The sequence below is a fragment of the Castor canadensis genome, chromosome 16 (assembly GCF_047511655.1).
Source record: "Castor canadensis chromosome 16, mCasCan1.hap1v2, whole genome shotgun sequence".
Classification (NCBI taxonomy): Eukaryota; Metazoa; Chordata; class Mammalia; order Rodentia; family Castoridae; genus Castor; species Castor canadensis.
The window spans coordinates 83,806,284-83,826,339 of NC_133401.1; the positions used below are offsets into that span (position 1 = coordinate 83,806,284).

General features: G+C 49.6%; 1 protein-coding gene and 1 long non-coding RNA gene across 6 annotated transcripts in view; one reads left to right on the top strand and one right to left on the bottom strand.

Annotated features, from left to right (window-relative positions):
- LOC141418009 (uncharacterized) overlaps positions 1 to 3,622 on the top strand; it is a 48,743-nt gene extending 45,121 nt beyond the window's left edge. For all 5 annotated transcript variants that reach the window (XR_012442642.1, XR_012442639.1, XR_012442640.1 and 2 more), the window contains one exon: positions 706 to 3,622. This is a non-coding gene — a long non-coding RNA (uncharacterized lncRNA). The remainder of the gene's footprint in view (positions 1 to 705) is intronic.
- Slit3 (slit guidance ligand 3) overlaps positions 408 to 20,056 on the bottom strand; it is a 557,919-nt gene continuing 538,270 nt past the window's right edge. Inside the window, exons 31-36 of the mRNA XM_074057753.1 lie at positions 18,976 to 19,216; positions 18,135 to 18,265; positions 8,661 to 8,815; positions 7,045 to 7,330; positions 5,435 to 5,643; positions 408 to 1,017 (exon numbers count right to left, since the gene is read on the bottom strand). Coding sequence (XP_073913854.1) covers positions 782 to 1,017; positions 5,435 to 5,643; positions 7,045 to 7,330; positions 8,661 to 8,815; positions 18,135 to 18,265; positions 18,976 to 19,216 — 1,258 coding nt within the window. The 3' untranslated portion in view covers positions 408 to 781. The remainder of the gene's footprint in view (positions 1,018 to 5,434; positions 5,644 to 7,044; positions 7,331 to 8,660; positions 8,816 to 18,134; positions 18,266 to 18,975; positions 19,217 to 20,056) is intronic.

A 20,056-nucleotide genomic window follows, 5' to 3' on the forward strand; every position in this document is an offset into this window, starting at 1 on the left:
AACATGGTCCCTTGCCCTGGAGGACACGCCTCCCAGGGAGGGGCAGGGAAAGAGCAGCTGGTCTAAAATTTGGCAAAACAGGTCCAGATGAAATGCCTGGCAAACTCAGAGTTAGCCTTCTAATGGAAACCAGGACCAGCCAAGAAGGAGAAGAGGGGTGGTCCTTGGGGTCACCCAGGGCATGGCCTTGAGTTGCAATAAGCCTGGGACAGCCAGGGCCCAGCAGCTCTTGCTGGAAGCAAGGGGCATCTTGGGCACAGACCACTGGGATCCTTAGAAGCTGCATGCTTGTCAGGAAGAGAAAAAAGGAGTGAAAATCAAGAGGAAAACGGAGCACTGTCTTCCTTCTCTCTCTCTCTTCCTCTTCCTCCTGGTCCTGAACTCAGCTTCACAAACACAGAACTTCCTTCTTCTTCCTCAGACAGGTTATCATTTCTTTATTCTTTTCCTTTCGTTTTAAACACTTTTATTAGTCTTTTCTTGCCTTAAAACTTTAAACAGCCGTTTATCAAAACACAACAAATACACAGCACAGAACAAAACTCGGAAAAAATACCGCACTATATGTTACATATACTCAGGCGGGGTGATAGATTTATATAATAAAAGATGAAAATAGTCACTTTCCATAATAAAAATAAGTTCTATTTTTTGTTTATTTTACAATATACTTAATATTCTCTTCTTCTTTTGCCTCCTCTCCAGCGTTTTCTCCTTCATTCGGAATCTCGGGGGAGGGGTCCCCCGTGGCTGTCCCCAGCCCACCGAGTGACGGAGGGACTTAGGCGCACGCGCCGCAGCCGCACTCCAAGTGTCTCTCCACCTCGTCCACGAACGAGGAGCCGTCGGTGCACTGGAACACGTACTTCCTCCGCTTGCTGCGCACCGGCTGGCAGCACTGGGACCCGCAGCCCCCGCGACATTGCATCACAGGCACCTTGGAGGCGGTGGCGCACGACGCGTAGCCTTTCTGGCGGCGGAGGGCCTCTCGGACGATCTCCCCCAGACATGGGTTCTCTGCAGAAGGCAGAAGGGGTAGCATCAGGGCACTACCCTGCAGGGGGCTGGGAGGACCACCAGCAGGTCCTAGGTGGGCTGATCTGGAGATTAGTGGTACTTATGCGTTCACCTGGGCACTGTCTATCCATCTGTCCACCCATCCCTCTTTCCACTTACCCACCAATCCACCCATCATGCACCCATCCATCCAAGATGTCCACTTGCCCACCCATTTGTTCAATCTGACCCATCTGTACATCTGTCCATCCACCCACCTGCCTACCCATCCACCCAAGATGTCTATTTATCCACCCATCTGTCTGTCCATACGCAGCTATCCATCCATCCATTCACCCACCAACCCATCCAGCCATTCAACTCTTTACAAATTTTAAGTGCCTTTTTGGGCCACACTCTCTATCCCAGGCTTATAATGAAGCCTGAGAATAAAATGGTTGTGAGAGTATCCTGAACCCCCTTTCATTCAAGGAACTTAATGTCCAAATTGGATGAAGCAAAGTGGTGAACTGAGGGCTAAATCCTGTCCCCAGACAAGTATTGATTGCCCCATCATTCTTAAAAAATGAAATGAATACCAACTTTTGAAAACTAGATTTCACTTAAAATTTTGGATTTCTGGCTTTGAAAACCACCAGGTTATCTCCAGGTTGCCCCAGGCCCCACCACTCCCTGTAGCCCATCTTCCTTGGTCTAGAATCTGGGCACTAATTATATGATCATTGAAAATATCTGTAACAAGAAACTGAAGCAGATGCTATTAGGAAAAGGAACATGCTCAGACAAAGGCACATGGAAGAGTAAGGTGACCTGGTCTGGGAACTTTGGGTAGTGTGGACATTTCAGCCACACTGACACTTCCAGTGTATGAATGGGGATGTCTATTTGTCACTTCAATTTCAACAATGTCTTACAGTTTTCAGTGAGGAGCTCTCCCACCCCCATGGTTAAAGTCATTCCTAGGGTTGTGATTCTTTGGTAGTTATTGTAAATGGGATTGCTTTCTAGGTTCTTCTCACAAAGTTCACTACTAGTGCATAGACATGCTACTGATTTTGACATGCTGATTTTTTTTTTTTTGTATCCTGAAACTTTAATGAATTCATTGATTAGTTGTCATCACTTCTGGTTGACTTTTTAGAGTTTTTATATATAAGATCATGTTCTCTGATAATTGAATTTCTTTGTTTCCAGCTTGGATGCTTTTATTTCCTTCTGGTGCCTGATTGTTCCAGCTAGGACTTCCAGAACTATGTTGAATAGTAGTGAAGTGGGCATCCTTGTCTTGTTCCAGACCTTAGGGAAAAGCTTCCGCCTTTTCCCCATTCAGTGTGATGCCATTAGTGTGTGTCACATATGGCCTTCATTGCGTTGTGGTGCATACCTTCTATACCTAATTTATTAAGAGTTTTTTTCATGGGGCTGAAGGTGTGACTCCGTGTGGTACAGTGCCTCAAAAAAGTTTTTTTTTTATCATGAAAGGATGTTGAATTTTGTCACATGTTGTCCCCATGTCTTTAGAAATGATTATATGATCTTTGCCCTTCTTTCTGTTAATATGCAGTATCACATTTATTGATTTGTGTATGTTGAATCATTCTTACTTGTCTGGATGAATCCTGTTTGTGTTGACTGACCTTTTTCATGTGCTGTTGAATTTAGTTTGCTAAATAGTTGGCCTTGGATGACTGAGCTGGAGAGCTCCCTCCTGTTCAATTTTTTGCAATAGTTGAAGAATTGACACTTGTTCCTTAAATGTTTTATAGGCTACAGCAGTGAAGTCTGGCGAGACTTCCACTAATTCAGTTTTCTTGTAATGTCTCCTCCTCCATCTCTGACTTTGAGTTTTCTTTTTTTTTTTTCTTCTTAGTCTAGCTAAATATTTAATTGTGGTGATCTTTTTCAAAGACCCACCTCTTCATTGACCTTTTGTATTGCTTTGTAGTCTGTTTTCTTCCTTGTATGTTTTAGGTTTCATTTATTCCTGTTTTTCCCATTCCTTGAGATCTCTTTTTTTGGTGGCTATGCCATGGGTCTTGGTATGTTGTGTTTCCATTTTCATTTGTTGCAAGACATTTTTAAATTTCCTTTTTGATTCTTTTCCTTGTCCCATGGAGCATGCTGTTTAATTTCCATGTATTTGGAAAGTTTCCAAATTATTTTTGATTTCTAGTTTTGTACTATTGTGGTCTGAAAAGACACCTGACATGACCTCTATCTTGTAGCATTTAAGACTTGTTTTTGGCTTAACCTAAGGTCTAACCTGGATAAGCTTCCATGTGCAGATAAGAATGTGTATTGTGCAGCTGTTGAGTGGGGTTTTCTGTAAATGTCATATGTATTTGCTCTACAGTGTAGTTAAGTCCAGTGTTTCTCTGTTGATTTTCTCTCTGTATGATTTGTCCACTTAGGGAAGTGGGGTGTTGAAGCTCCCTATTACTACTTTTCCATTAATATTTGCTTCATATATTGGGGTGCTCTGGTGTTGAGTGCATATGTATTCACAACTGCTATACTCTGTTGCTGAATTGAGCATATCATCATTGTTCACATCCTTATCTTTGTAAACATTTTTTCTTAAAGTTGATTTTATCTAAGTAATCTACTTTCTTTTGGTTTTCATTTGTATGAGCTCTCACTCTGTCCCTTCACTTGCAGTCTTTGTGTGTCCTGACAGGAGCTGGGCTCTTGTTGGCAACATATTTATGTTCAGCCACTCAATTTAATTCATTGACATTCTAGGTTATTATTGACAAGGGATTTTACCTCTGAATTTTTTTTTTTTAAGTGGTCCTGGGGTTTGAAAACAGGGCCTCACGCTTGCTAGACAGGAGCTCTACCACTTGAGGCTAGTCTGATTTTGTTTTCTAGTTGTTTTGTAGATCCTTCGTTTTTTTTTTTTTTTTTCCTTTGTGATAACCTGGGGCTAACAAAGAGTTGTGTAGTTAGACTATTTTAAGTTGATAACAACTTGACCTTGGTTGTATATAAAATATTCTGGACTTTTGTGTCCCTTCTCCATTTTTTTTTGCCTTAATGTTTACATCTTTTTACATTGTTTTCCTTAGTAACTTCTTATAGCTACAGTTATTTTTGAGCACTTTAACCTCCAAACTAGAGAGATTTGAAAGATTTACATATCAGCATTACAGTGATGGAGTGAGTACTGTGAATTTGATCAGAAATTTACCTCTTCCAGTGCATTCGCACTTTCAGGTTTTAGAATAATAGCTGTCCTTTTAGTCCAGTTGAAGCACTGCCACATGCTTCCTTGTAAGGCCAGGCCGGTGGCAATGAAGACCTCAGTTTTTGCTTGGGTGGGAAAGGCTTCATAGCTGAAGGATAGCTTTTTTGGATGTAGTTTTTGTGGCTGGCAGTTCCCTTTCAGCACTTTGAACATATTGTCTCTTCCTCTACTGGGCTCCAAGCTTTCTGCTCAGAAATTGGCTGATAGTCTAAGAGGGATTCCTATATATTCAACCTAATGGTTTTCTCTTACAGCTTTTACAATTCTTTCTGCTTTTTGACTTTTAACAGTTTGATCATAGTGTGCCTAGCAGAGAATTGCTTTGGGGACCTTTGAGCTTTCAGAATCTAGATGTCCATCTCTGTTCCATGACTTCGTCCTCCTTTCAGTACACCTACACAGTGGCTTTGGACGAGACTTATGGCCCAGACAGAAGTGTGCTTATGGTCACACAGTTCAGTGTCCATCCTCTTAGCGCTTCTCCAGGTCCTCCAAGGCAGCCAGCACCACAATGGCTCCCAGTGACTCCCACCTCCTGGTTTCCATGCCCTCCCTGTAGTTGCCTTTCTCAATCCATGCACCTGACCCATGTAGCCATGATGTGGAAATGGTAAGTCACTTCCATGGCTAGGTCATGTGAGGATGGTGACCTCCTCCTTGCTCTCTCAGCCAGGTCATACTGTGGGGAACCAGCTTCCCTTTCTCAGGGACTCTCAAACAGCCCAGGTAGAGACTCACACAGGGAGGTACAGGCCTCCTGCCACCACCCAGCACAATGGGAACACACCACATTGGTAGCCAGTCCTTCTGTCTCAGGTTGGCCCCTAGAAAACTGTAGCCATTACTGGGTTGAGGGACCCTGGCTAAGCTCTTTCTGAGTTCTCAACCCCCAGGAATGGGGTGGGATGAAAAAAATGCTGACTCTGGTTTTGAGCTTCTATGTCTGGGGGCTAATTTGTTATGCAGCAGTAGATAGCTGATACAGCTAGGTACCGTATTGCCTCCATTTGCAAGATGAGGGAGTTGAGGCTTAGAAGGTGGTGAGCCAAGGCCACATGTCATCTAAGTGGCACAGTGAGAACTGGAGCTTAGGCATTCTGGATATGAAATCCAATTCTGACCCACTTTCCTCCTAAGTCCTCCCTTCTACCACCAGCACAGTGGACTCACCTTGTTCACAGTGCTCCCCACTGAAGCCAGGCTGGCACAGGCAAAAGGGCTCCCCACGATCTGAGATGTGGCACTGCCCATGGTGGCACTTGAGGGCTGAACAGGCGTTGGCAGAGTCGTTCTTGTGGTCACACAAAGCCCCTCCGTAGCCCTCAGCACACTTGCACGTGTATGAGTTCCCAGTTGCCATGCATTTTCCATGGCTGCAGCTAGGGCAGACAGGAGGTGGGAACATGAGTTAGTGCTGCTAGAGGCTTCTTCTGTTCACTCCAGCTCAGACCAGAGACCCTGAGCTGCGGGGCCTTGGATGTGTGCAGCCCAACAGGCTTTGAGCTCACAGCCTGCCCTCTCTCAACCCAGTGGCCAACCAGCTGGAAGCTCATGAGTGTCACCCAATGTCCACTGCCAGCTGTGGCCATGACACAGACCTGCTGTTTCACACAGACTTCGGAACTTAATCTGTAAACACTTTAATTGTGCTACCAACTCTTGAATGCCACACCATCACTGCCTCCTCTATAGCTTGAGCATCTCCGAGCCCGAAGTCCAAAAGTTTTGAACACTAACATATCACACGTGGAAAATTCCACACCTGACTTCTCATCATGGTCACAGACAAAGCACAGATACACTAAAAATACTGTGTAAAGTTTCCTTCAGGCTGTGGGTGTGAGGTGCCTGTGAAACAAATGGGTTTCATCCCTAAGATATGTCAGGAAGTCTATGCAACTATTCCAAAATCTGAACGGAATCCTGAATTCCAAACATTTACTTCACCTGCACCGCTGTCAGCAGGTGGCCGGCCGCTGTGTGCCAGGCACTGCGTTAAATGCTAAAGCTTAACCCTGCAGCTCTCTGACTCAGCTTTCCCTCTTGTGGTGCCTTAAGCACCACTCCTAGATGGGAAGGACTGATAACAGAGCCTATCTAATCACAATGCATTGTGCTCCTTTGATGACAGATGACATTCAGAACCAGTGTTCACACTAATTCTAGAGTCAAACACACTCAAGAAAACACAGGAAAAGCTCCAGCCCTCCAAAGCTGTCCCTCCTTCTGAGCTGGGACATTAGTTCCCAACCTGTTCAGCCAACCAAGTTACCAGTCTTGGTTCTGGTGTTTATTTTTAGCCGATTCAGATTTCTTGACACTGGGATTACTGGTTTGCTTATATTCAGGTACACAGTAGGCACCCAATAACTATTTGTTAAATGAATAATAAATGTCTAAATCATTAAGCATGAGTCAGCTGGGTGTGGCTAAGTAGACCTGATATCTTACCTAGGGCACAGGCAGAGGAGGCAGCCACAGAGGGGCTGAATAAACTCTCCTTCTACCTGTCAAGTGACCATGGGCTCTGTCTCCACGAAGGGGCACCTTTTCTAATCGCAAGGAGGGAGGGTGGAGCTTGGGACAGCTCTGGCCACATGTTCTGAGCAAGGCCCTTTCACAATGCCACCTCTGCCTGAGCAAGACCTGCTGCTTGGATGTGTAAGCTCAGCCTCTTGGCTTTCTAGGCAAACTACCCACAGCGTGACTACAGTCCCTCCAGAGTCCGCCACTGCCCACGATCTAGGTGGGGGCAGGGCAGGCAGCATGGGATCACTAACCTGTGGCCCAGGCACGGGTCCCGAGTTTCCTGGTCACACAGTGGGCCGGTCCAGCCCGGGTGGCACTCACACACCACACTGTCCTTCTCCACGGAGCGACACAGGCCGTGCTTGCACACGGTGCAGGACTTGCAGCCCGGTGAGACCCCCAGGGACTGCGGTGGGAGGGCCTTGAAGTCCTGCAGTTCATTGTTGATGCGCACTTCGTGGATGCAGCCATGGAAGCCGCCCAGCGGCCGGTCCACGCCCTGGCGTAAGGCCGAGAGCCCCGTGGAGGTGGGGATGCCTGTGGGAGGGAGCCAGGACAGCTGAAGACCCCCACCCCCCGCCCGTCTGCCCAGCGGTGCTCAGAGAGAGAAAGCTCTCAGGAGCTCATGATCAAGTGTTCAGAGTGCTGGGCCTCGGCTGGGCTGCCCGAGGAGGATAGGGTTAGAGTCTGGGCCTTCCCCACACAGGGACCTGCATCCTTGGTCCAGTCCCAGGACTCTGAAAAACTTGAATTCATTACCAATTTTAAATGCAGAAAAGCTCCCAGAAAGATCTGTAGTTTGAACGTCCCTAGAAATGGGAGAGGACCTGGTTCCTTCCTGCCATGTGGCCCCACTGGCTCACCTGAGGAAGCCCACCCCTCTTCCCCTGCTGTCCTCACCAGGTGTGGACACCCCCAGTTCCAGACGCTGCATGAGAACCCAGGGCAAGCCAGAGTTTGGGAGAGAAGATGTGGTTTGGGGAGTTGCCTTCACCAGCGGGGCTCTGGAGTTCAAGGCTTTCAGACTATTTTACTCCCCCACACCCATCCCTCTTTTCAGGATCTGAAAAGACTGAACTGACTCTCAGATCTTGCTTGTGTTTTCTCTCCCCTCCTGTTCCACTTCCTGCCCTCCCTCCCCCCTCACTTTGGGAGCCGGAAGCAGAGCACCCAGGTCTGTTGAGCAGGTGCAGGGGAGGGAGCAGCGGTCCTGGTGCGGGTGGTAGAGGGGAGAAACTGCGTCCCTTGTAGGATGGCTGTAGGCCTGGATTCCTCCCCAGGACCTCTGCATCTGGTCAGTCTGTTACCAGTGCAGATTTCTGGGCTGTGCTGCCCTCAGCAGGGGACACTATGGGTGAAGTCTCAGGAATCTGTGTCAAGTAAACTGCTCCAGTGTTTTTCTTATGGTGCTGGGGACAGACCCAGGGTGTCGTGCCTGCGGGGCAAGTGCTCTGCCCTGAGCTGCACCCTCACTCCCTGCTCCAGTGGCTGTCTCTGCACACAGCCCTCCTGTCCCCAGCATTTTAGGCTCAGGCTCTGCCAGACCAATGGACTTCCCCTTTTGGCCTCTATACCACCTGAATCTCAAACTCTTTATTCCTTTCCATTCACCAGCTGACACTTGACATGTCTAGGAGGTGGCAGGGCAGGGGGACTGTGACCTGAGCCTGCAGACTGCAGCAGAGCCTGGATCCCGCGTTCTCTTGGAGTTCCGCCCTCATTCCCAGCCTGTGCTGAAAGTCCTCTTCTCCCCATAGCCTGACCCATGCCTATGCACTCTGAGGACTAGCGTGGTGATCGCTTCCTCCAGGAAGTCTTCCCTGATTGGTTTTGCTGAGACGAGTAGGCTCAAGGGAGGGGGCATTACCTCCAAGGTAGAGGGGGCTACTGATGCCCACTGCTGGCTGCTTCTGGAGCTTCCCCAGGCTCTTGGGGGCCCCTTTGTCCACCACCAGGTTCAAGGTCTGGTTTAGCATTACCAACTCCACGCTGTGAAACTGCCCGTCATTCACGGTCTCCACACTGGGCAGGAGAGAAAGGGAAAGAGCTAGAAGGTTCACGGAGCGTCTTCTACCGCCAGGCACTGGCTGCAAACCACCTGCATTGCTTGCAGCTTGTTTTACTTTTTATCTGGAACTAACTTTGAGCTTACATATGTTACAAAAATGAAAACAGTAAGAATATATATATGTTTTTTTACCCAGCCAGATTTTCCTATTTTTGGGTGGTGGTACTGGGGTTTGAACTCAGGGCCTACACCTTGAGCCACTCCACCAGCCCTTTTTTGTGATGAGTTTTTTGAAATAGGGTCTCATGAACTATTTGCCTTGTCTGACTTTGAACTGTGATCCTCCTGATCTCTGCCTCCTGAGTAGCTAGGATTACAGGCATAGCCACCGGTGCCTGGCTCAGATTTTCCTATTACACCCTCTTTGTTTTACCATTCCCTTCTTTCTGCACGCACACATACGTCATGACCCTTGCCCCTGGGAAAGCTCGTGTGCACTTCCTAAGCACAGGGACCTGGGTCAGTTTTACTCTCACACCACACTGAATTTTCTAATTTTCCAATGAACCCAACCATGTCCTCTGTAGTATTTTTTCCCCTTCCAGTACAAGAGCCAGTCTAGGTCAGGTTTGCATTTAGTACCATTATTTGCATTTTCTTATCATTTCCCAGTTAGGCAAACCTCGGTTTTGGCTCCACCTGCTGATGCCACATGGACATTAATTATTCCTACATTTTTCCTTCAACTGCCCCATTTTCTCCATGTATGTCAGTAAGGATACAGGCTGGAGTTGTTCTAAGAAATGTTGTCCAAGAAAAAAATTGCTTTGGTATGATTTATCTTTTTTTTCTAGTACAAATGAAATCAATTCTCTCATGGTTAAAATTTCAGTAGTTTCCTTGCCCTACCTGCGCTTATCCTGTGGCCACCAGTGGTGTGCACACCACCCTTTGGAGGAATAACGTCACATGACACTCCTGCCAAGCAACTTTGTTGTCCCCATTACAGAAATGTAGAGACAGAAGCTTAGCTGAATGCAAGTTTACTCAAGATGCCCCAGCTACTAAGCGACAGGGCAGGGATTTGGACCGAGCTCATCCCCTTCCCGATACCGCCTCTGCGAGTATCACAGACACTCAAGAGGGCTTGTAGGTGCTAAATGGCTCACTTATATTATCTGAATGTCACAATCATTCTATGAAGTGGGTACCAGATGACTCCATTTCACAGATAAAGACACCAAGGCCTGGAGAGGTTAAGTGATTTAGCTGAGGTCACCCAGCTAATATACTTGCCAGAAACAGAAAACTTTTGACTTCAAAGTTCTCCTCTACCTTTGGCAGGGGACAGAAAAGGGAGGTGATAGGAGTTTGGAGATGTGACAAAAGGGGCTCAAGGAGGAAGGAGTAGGCGGATGTATTCAGGTGTGGGGGCAGACACGAGACTCCCTTTGTCCTGAGAGCTCCTTGGGGAATCCCTGCTGGCTCTAACAAGAGAGTCCCAGCAGGAAGGCGGCAACAGTTTCAGTGGCTGACTTGGATTTAGACATCTCTGCAGCCAAAGAGGCAAGGAAAGTGTTTGGGAGCAGACAGGCTGTGCTGGGTGGAGGGGAGCAGAGCCCACTCTCACTCCTTACTCCCGATGAGCCATGGCCAATCACAGAAGCAGAAGCCCCTGTCTGGTTTCCTCCACAAAAGAGGCAGGGGGTAACCTTTCAGAAATATCCTGAGGACCGCTTCAGAGGAGGTTGCAAAAATACTGTGTGGACTGTAGGTGACTGGGAAAATGTGGCAGTTACGGTGTGACTTAGAACGTTAGTAACAAGAACCTATCATGGCTGCAACTCTACTGATTCCTATGCTAGTGCTGATCCTTGGGGGGAAGCAATGGCAGAGGGGAGCATGTGGGACTCCAGGACCACCGAGCTCCACCAGGAAATCCCTCACAGTCATTCGTCCTTCCAACCATCTGTCATAGTACCTATGAGTTCATCTATCCATCCATTCTCACCCACCACTCTCCATCCATCCATCCATCCATCCATCCATCCATCCATCCTAATTTATCCTCCCATTATCCATCCATCCATCTACCCATCCCCCTCCCTCTACCATCCTCCTATCCATTCATAATTCACCCACCCATTAGCCACCCAATTATCCATTCATCCATCCATCCTAATTTATCCACCTATCATTCATCCATCTACTTACCCATCCTCCCTCCACTGTCCTCCCTTCCTCCCGTCCATTCATCCATCCGTCATCCACACTCCCACTCAGTGCCTGCTCTGGACCACATTGTCCTAGGTGCTGGAGACCAGTGGCAAACTCACAAAGCTCACAGTCTCCTTTCCTTAGCCTTTCCTCTAAGTCAGATGACCAACTTATCATTGTAGAATCTGGCCAAGAAACGGGGAATTTGAAGGAGGAGTGGTGGTTAAAGAGATCATGGGGGGGTCTGGTTTGGGATGGGAGCCGAGCACCTGTATGGAGGCAGAGCTGTTTCCATGTCAGAAGTCTAACCGGAGCTCCACATCGAGAGCTGAGGACAAGGCAGAGGCCTGTGATCCTGCAGATGAGGTGGTGACGTGGTGGGGCATGATGTGTGCAACCCAACTTCCAATCCTGAGTCCTCACTAAGGTTTCTAACCACACGTGCAAAAATGCACGCTTATGTCTAAATTCAAAGCATGTGAGTAAGAAAACAGAATTATGCACTACTGGATAATAGAGGAGCAGGGCGATTAGAAAAAGTAAGCAACAGAGGGAGTAAATCTGATTAAAGAACAATATCTGCATGTCTGAAATTCCACTGTGAAACCTCCTTGATCAAGCAGTACACACTTTAAAAATGAAGGCCAGGAAGGTGAACAGGTCCTGTCTGGGGGTAGGTACTGGTGGGAGGGTAAAGGGGGACGGTGAAAAAGGGTGAAAATGGTGGATGTATTTTGTATTCAGGTATGGAAATAGGACAATGAAACTTGTTGAAATTGTTCTAAGAAGGTGGAGGGGGATGAGGGAGAGCGATGGGAGGGGTGACTCTAATTAAGATACAATGTAAGCACATATGTAAATATCACAATGTATTCCTCCCATACAACTGTTATATGCTAATAAAAATAAATAAATCTACTTTTTAAAGTTAAACAAATGCCCACATACATGTCCAAATCACCCTATAGGCTGACGCGGTCCAGAAGGCATGGGATTCCTGTGCTAATCAGCTTTCTGTTGCTGTGACACATGCCTGAGAAGTCAACCCAAGAGGAGGAAAGGGTCATTTTGGCTCAGGGTTTCAAATGTTTCCATCCATAGTTGCTTGGGACTTAGGTGGCACAGGGCATCGTGGTGGATATGTGTGACAGAGGGGCCTGTTCACTTCCTGGTGGCCAGGAAGCAAAGGAAGAGGAAGGGGAAGGGTCCCAATATCCCCTTCAAGGACACACTCCCAATGACCTAACTTCCTTCCACTAGGCCCCACCTCTTAAAGGTTCCACCGCCTCCCAATAGCACCACAGGCTAGTGGCCAAGCCTTTACTGCATGGGCCTTTGGGGGACTCCTCACCAGAGGGATGTAAATAGATGCGAGGCAGCCCCCTGTCATGAAGGGAGCTGTGGGGCGACAGGAGCTGTGGGTGGGTGGTCTTGACGCTCCCTTCCTGAGCTAAGGTTTGGGGAGTTGAGGCAGGTGATTTCCCACACAGAGGCACAGTGAATTCACACCACTAGCTTCGTCCTGACTTCTGGCTCCAAGCCCATTCCCTTCACTTCCTGAGTTCCTCCAGCCAGCCCAGTCATTGGTGCATGGCCTCTGATGGCCACCAGCTTAGAGACTGTGGCTTGTCTGGAGCCGCAGGAGCCAAGAGGACTGTGGCTTCCAGCTCCTGTGAGATGGCTCTGCAGTGCCCAAGCACCCCGCCCCACACACAGCCTCACCCGAGCCTCATCTGATGGAAAAGCCCGAAGCAGGCCCCTTCCTCCAGGAAGACTCTGCAGCCCCTTCGTGCTTGGGGGCTGAGAGATTTGCTGTCACATTGGGTCCTCCAGTGAGTCACATGACCTTGTTTCAGTTTCCTCCTCTACAGAGTGAGCTTTGTACCCATTTCACACTGGGTTTTAGTAGGGCGTTGATGGTGCCCAGCAGGTGCCCAGCACAGGGTGATTCCCTACCTTGGGCTGGGCTTAAGGAGCTGAGTGTGGGGGGTCCTAGGCTGGGAGCCCAGAGCTCTGAGCGTCTATACCCTTGTACTGGCTCATCACTGTGTCTGAGGAGGGTGCCCTAAAGGAACTTGACCAAGGCCGTGCCTCTTGGAAGTGGACCTGAGGCCAAAGTCAGGCAGATCTCAAATCCCAACCTCCCATAACCTTGTCCAGGCCAGTCGATGCTCACAGTTTAATGTCACCTTTGTCTTGGCACATCTTAAACAGGGACTCCTGGAAATAGTGGTTAAAGCCAGTGTTTATAAACTGTGGGTCCCTGGAGGTTTGGGGTGGGCAGTGAGAAAGCTCTGATTATTTACCTCACTCCCAAATCAGGATGGCTCTGTTCCTACCTACTTTTTAAAAACACACAAATGTTGACTTTGAAAGAAAAATATCAATGGTAAGAATGGCTCAACTGCTACAAAAGAGAGGAAGAAAATACTGAAGAAAAGCAAAACAGAACAACAACCTGCTGTTTGCTGTAAGAAGAATGGTCAGAGTGTGTTGCCAAAACCCGAGAAGGAGTCTCCCAGAGAGGTGTTTAGGGATTTCAGGGGACAGAAGGTCTCCCAAGACTCTTTGTCATCCACCTGGTGACACCGACCAGCATCAAGTGGGAAGAGGTGGTGGTGGTGGACACGGACAGAGTTGGACTAGGTGGCTCCTGCCCAGGGCATGTGGCATGGCCACACACATCACTAGGGTGGTCCACAGAGTCCCCTGCTTTTAGTAACAGAGAGGTGGTGTGTTGAGTGCTTCGTAGAGGTCAGGGGCTGTGTGTCGGACCTACACCCTCTCATTGAACCCTAACCACACCCAAGCCGGGGGCATAGGCCTTTCTGCTTTCGGAATGAGACTCAGAGACTCAGGTGCCCAGCTCAGCAGAAAGTCTTGCAGAAGAAATGGTGGGGGAGGCCACACGACCGACCGACCGCACTGAGTGAGGAAGGGAATTATGGGGTGGCCATTTCCCCAGGTGTTGGCTCGCACCTGGATGCTGAGTGTGACCAGTAGGTGGCTACAGAGCTCTACAGGAACAAAGAGTTCCCAGCTTAGGCAGCAGCCAGAGACCTCCCACCCCACTTCAGCAACCCCCACGCCTGCACTCTAGTGACCCGTCCGGCTGGGGGGCAGGACATGGGACAGCAGCAGGTTTTGGTAGATGCCGGCCCTGGGTTTACACCCCAGCTCTACCACTGATTGGACTATGTCAGCGCCAAGCTTCTTATCCCTCAAACAGCAGTGATGACGCCTGCCCAGGCTTTTGCTGAAGATGGAGTGAGACAAACACCTTGGCAGTGGGAAGGACCGTGGAGTCAGAGTCCAGCAGCAAGCATGGAGCCAGGTAGGGCTCGCCTGCACGTCCTGCTTTATAACAGTGGACACTGAAACACTGGGAGGTCTCACACAGACACCCCGAATTTCCACTCCTGATGGTCTGTACTCCTGCATGGTGGTATCTGCTGTAGCTGAGGTCAGAGCCCCTTTGCAGGGAGCCTGTCCCCTCCAGGCTAACCCCCCCCCCCCAATCCCATGGCTGTCACTTCCCTTCCCTACAGGCAGGTGAGTTTGCCTCTGGCAAGCTTCAGTACTGAGGATTACAGAAGTTCTGCTCACTCCAAGCAGGGAAAGCCCACATGGGCTCTGTGCATTTCCCCTGGGGCTGGGAAGGCTATACCTGCCCCACCTCCTGTGACTATAGCTGGGCAGATCAGCAAAATCAGGTGTGGGCAGCAGGAGACCCTGGCTTCGGGTTTGTAAACACTGCACGGGCTCAGGCTGTTCGCCTTACTGTGGGGCTGGTCCAGGGGATCCTCAGTGAGCAGAAATCTGTAGGCCACTGACTCCCTTGATAGACCAGCTTTGGTTTAGCTCCTGTTCTCTTCTGATGTGGCCTTTCTGAGTGACCAGAGGTCACTGCAGTGACTCTGAGGAGCATCTCATTCCTTTTGGCTGGAATGGCCTCCTGCTGTCAGCTCAGAACAGCCCTTCCTTAGCTTCTGCTGCTCCTAGCCGAACTCCCACTGGTGGGGAGGGGTCACCCCTCACCCTTCTCCCTCTCCCCCCAGGCTGTGGAAGTACTTCTTAGTATAGGTCAGGGCTGGTGCCCACATTCCTTTTTCCTCCAGGGGTCCCTCCCTGTTCTCCAAGCAAAAACACTTGCTCCTTCAGAAGTTTCCACAGGGTGCTCTGATGTCCCCACCACCTGTGACTTCTGCCTACACCCACCGCTCTTCCATGTGTGTCTGCTTCCCTGGCTGGTGTGTGCTTAATCCTGTGTCCCCTACACCTGGCCAGGCCTGGCCTAAAAGCATGGTGCCCTATAGGTGTTTCCCAAGTCAATCGGTAAGTGAGAGAAAATTCCAAACTACTTCAAATCTGACCAAACATGGCACAAATGGAGAATCCCACACTTCACCTCATGTGGCAGGTCATAGGCAAAACAGGTGCGGTGAAAATGTTGCATAAAATTGCCCTGAGGCTGTAAATGAGGTGCACATGAAGCGTAAGTGAATTATGTGTTTAGTCTTGGGTTCCACCCTTGAGATATGCAAATATTCCAAAATCCGAAACCCAAAAGGTTTCTGGTCCCAAGCATTTTGGATAAGAGGTGCCCAACCTGTACTGAGACAAAGACAGGGCTGCCTCAGAGAACAGCATTTGGTGTTACTGTTTTCTTTTTTTTTTTTTTTTTGTGGCTTCACAGAGAAAAGCATTTGGAAGAAATCATTTTAATGTGGCATTTTTGGGAAGAAATCATTTTAATGTGGCATTTTTGAATCCTGGGGACCTTATGATTGTAAGCTGAAGAGTGCTAAAGATCTATCACCAGGCTTGTCACGAGGATCTGAGGATCTGGCTAGGTCCCCGGACATATGTCATTCAGCTCCTCCCAGGGTCAAGGTTAAGAGCCTGAAGTCTTCCCCCTTGGACTTGCCGAGCCTCATCTGACTCCCAGAGGGCAGCTTCAGAGGGCAGCAGTTCTCTGTTGGTTTCCACACTCCAACCAGAAACACCACCCCACAGCCAGTGAGGGAGAGGGAGGGCTAGGCGGCCAGGGAAGGCCCCACAGTCTGCCCAGGGTCCAGTGGCTCTGGAAGCCTGACCTCTGCCTCTGTCCTTGACAGGATAATGTCAAGACTCTGCTCGGAGGTCCCCCTAACATTGTCCACAGTGTACAGGAGGAAACGGAGGCAGGAGGTGGAGTCATTTGTTTAAACCCGGTCCTGGTGACACCAAATGCTTTTTTGAGGCATGTGGTTTGTCAGGTGGCCCCTGGCCCTGCCTTCCCAGTTCGCAGTCCTTCCCATTTGGCCCAGGGCCACTGGTTCCAGGAACAGATGGAAGGAGGCCCACTCTCTAGGGAACCTGAAGGCCCCTGGGTGCGCTCCTTTCCTGGTGTCTGCTGTACCCAGTGTCCCCAGGCCAGCCTTGTCTCTCCCTGCCCTCTGCCATGAGCCTCTGGCTCTGGCTGATGCCCTGGCCATTATCCCCTGCCTTGTTTTGTCTCGCTGCTGTCCTAGCCTGGCTGTCCACTTGCTCTCCCTTTAAGAGCCAACCAGATGGCTCCTTCTCCAGGGAGTTCTCATGTGTGAACTGGCACTGGTCACACAGAGCACCAGAATCCCCTAGAGGGCTCCCTAAAACACAGATTTTTGGGGGGCCACCCCCCCTCCAGCTTCAGATTCAGAGTTCTGGGGTGGGGTCTGAGAAAGGGCATATCTACCAAGTTCCCAGGTATGGCTGGTACTGTAGCCTCTGGGGCTACTCTCTGGGAACCACTGGCTGTTCTCTTCCCCTCCCCTCCCCTCTCCTTTCTGCCTTTCTGTGTTCTTTCTTCCCCTTCTCCTTCCTTTCCTTCTTCTCTCGGTGCTGCTCTCGTGCTCTGCCATTGAGCTACAGCCATCTCAAACCACTGGTTTTCAAACTGGGTTTGTTGGAGGAGAATCAGGGCCCTTGAGACGACAGTGTGGAGGAGGGAGCATTGCCTCTTCCAATCCTGCAGGGCAGCTCTGCCTCTGTCTGTTTGATATTCTTAAGCTCAATATGACATTTCAATTGAAGAAAAGATTTAGTTACAGACGACAAAGTCCACCAACTGCCGCTCTGTACCAGGTCCAAATGAAGTACCCTCTGGCTTCCAGAGGGGAGCATGACCTCTCTTTCCACTGTGGCCCCCACATCTGGTCCTCTTTCTTCTGGTGCTTTTACATGGTTTGGGGGTAACATAGATGTTTAAAAATTCTAGCTGTTACTTTTAAAAACTATTATAATGTAGAAGAAAAATAATTTTTTAAAACTACATAGTACAGGCTGAATATTCTTATCTCTTATCTTGGCTGCCATCCAAAGGATGAAGACATGGTCCCCAGCCTGGACACTCTTGGGAGGTGGTAGAACCTTTAAGAGGAGGGAAGTCCTTCAGTCACTGGGGAAGTCCCCTTGAAGGGGATCCTGGAACTCCACCCATTCTCTTCCTCTGCTTCCCAGTGCCAAGAGTGAGCAGTCTACTCCACCATGATGTACAGCCTCAGCACAGACCCAAAGCCATGAGGCCAAACAACCACGGACCAAACCCTCCAAAACCGGGAGTCAAAATAAACCTTTCTCTTTATATAAGCTGATCACCTCAAGTATTTTGTTACAGTAACAGGATGCTGACTAAGCCACAGGGGGACTGTTGAAAGACTGAAGTTTAGGACAATTGTCCTTCAGGACATGCTGAAAGTCACTTGAGCAGGAGTCTTGTTCCTGGAGTGCTCCTGAATTTCCTCCCCTTGAGTTGCAATCTAATCACCCCGTTTTCTTTCTTAAGCTAATAAAAGATTAGGATGACATTTTGAAAAGGGCATCTCATTAAGCAGCTTGGTGCACACTGGAGCACCTGGCTCCATGCACAGTAGCCAGTTGGCCATTTATCTTATGGTAATGAGGTGTCATTTCCACCAAACATGGGCTTGCCTTCCTCTCTTGCCTCTGCCTCCAACCCATCTCTCTCCATCCCACCTGGCCCTCTGTGGGGAAGAAGGGGGGGGATGTGTGTGTGTGCACAGTGGGGGTGGGGACAGGCCATCTCAGAGTCACTTGGCCATGTCCTCCACAGAGGCATGCTCAGTGGCTCCTTACCTGTACACTGTGGTTGGGGGTGAGCTCAGGCTGTCATACACCAGCCTCACGTGGCCCTGGTACAGCTCCAGTGCCAGGGGGTCGTTATCCCCCTTGTAGAGGAGGATGCCATTGTCCTTGTCAGTGGCCACCTGGGGAGAGTGGCCAGACATGTGAGTTAGATAGAGCTGATGTGACTCACAGTCCCCTCTTCTAGAAGGCTGCTCAGAACCCAGTCCCGATCTGAATTCATAGCCATTCCTTCTCCCCGCTCTAGTCCGCAAGTCCCCAAGGCCAAGAATTCTGCTTTAGCAAGTGCTCCCTGGGCACCTGCTCTGTGCCTCTCCGTTCACCCTGGGCGTCTGTAGAGGACTGGTTCCAGGGGCCCTGCGGATACCAGAATCTTCGGATGCTTTGGTCCCTTACATAGGATGCCACAGGTTTTCACAGAATCTATGCACACCCTCCTGTACAAGTTCCATCTTCTCTAGGTTACCCATAATACCATGCAGGTGCCGTGTACGCAGCTGTTGGACTGTGGGGCTTGGGGCACATGGACAGTGCAGCGGCAATATTTTTCAAATATTTTTGATCTGCAGTTGGTTGAATCTGCAGACGTGGAACACATGGTAAGAATAACAGCTGCACGCCAAAGGCTAACAAGCGGCTACCATTAATTCAGTGTATTCAACAGGGCAGCCTCTGTGCTAAGAGCCATCTGGGCAATTTAAAAAAGTCTCTGTGTCTGGCCCTTGCCTGTGGCTTTGGAGGGTCAAGACCTGTAGGATTTGGGGCACCCCAGCTGTTCTCCGAACAGCTTGGGGGCCATGTGAGCGCCTTCTGAGGGCGGGGAGGGCCTCACCTGCAAGGAGATGTTGGCTTGGGGCCGGACCTTGGCGGAGGCCAGTTCCACGTAGGAGTCCTTGCCCACGAAGTTCACGGTGATAAGCTTCTCACACCGTGGCCCGGCGAAGCCCGGGGGGCAGCGGCAGGTGGGCTCCTGCTGAACCACAATGCATTGCGCTCCATTCTGGCACTCATACTGGTCGCAAGGGCTGGTCTGCAGCAGGACCATGGGCGGAGGATGCTCACAGAGGAGCCCGCTGGAGGAGGGCAGGGTGGGGTGTGCAGTGTGCGGAGGGAGAGGGGACAGCAGTTATTAGTGAGGCGCCTCCAGCAGAGAGGGGGGTGAGATGGGAGGTGAGACCAGTCCCAGCCTTCCCTCTGACTGGAGGAAGTTTCCCCATTTGTAAAATAACCAGGTCAGATTAGAGCAGTTCTTCCAATTGCAGAGTCAGAATTGCCTGGGTCAGACTCGTGGACAGTGCAGACTCCCCATCCATGGACAGAGGAGTGAATGAACAAACTGGTAGAGCCTGCAAAGAGATACCATCCAGCCTTAAAAGGGGAGGAATTCTGGCACCTGGCACAGCATGGATGGACCTTGAGAACATATGCCAAGTGAAACGAGCCAGCCTCAGAGGACAGCACTGTATGGCTCTACTCGATTCAAGGGCTGGACCCCATTCAAATCAAGTTCATGGGTGCAGAGAGCAGCCTGAGGTTGCCAGGGCTGCAGGGAGGGAGTGTGTGTGGGGGCGTTTAATGGCGCAGAGTTTCAGTCTGCAAAAGTTACAGAGGCAGATGTCTCCATAGCTCTACTGGAGCTGCCCCACAAATGCCACTGAGCCATAGCTTTGAACATGGCTAAGATGGTACACTTTGTTGTGTATACTTCATATGCTATTAAAAGAACTACAGACTCTCAGCCTGTTCCCTCTGCCCTCATTTTAACTTGGTAGCTCAGGGGTGGAGCGCAGGACTCCATGTTTTCACGAGCCTCTGACACAGAGAACACCGTCCAGGTGTGTCCTTCCAGGCTCACGGTCTTAAGAGTCATGACCAAAGCTCATTTGCACTGTGTCCGTCCACTCTTACCAGTG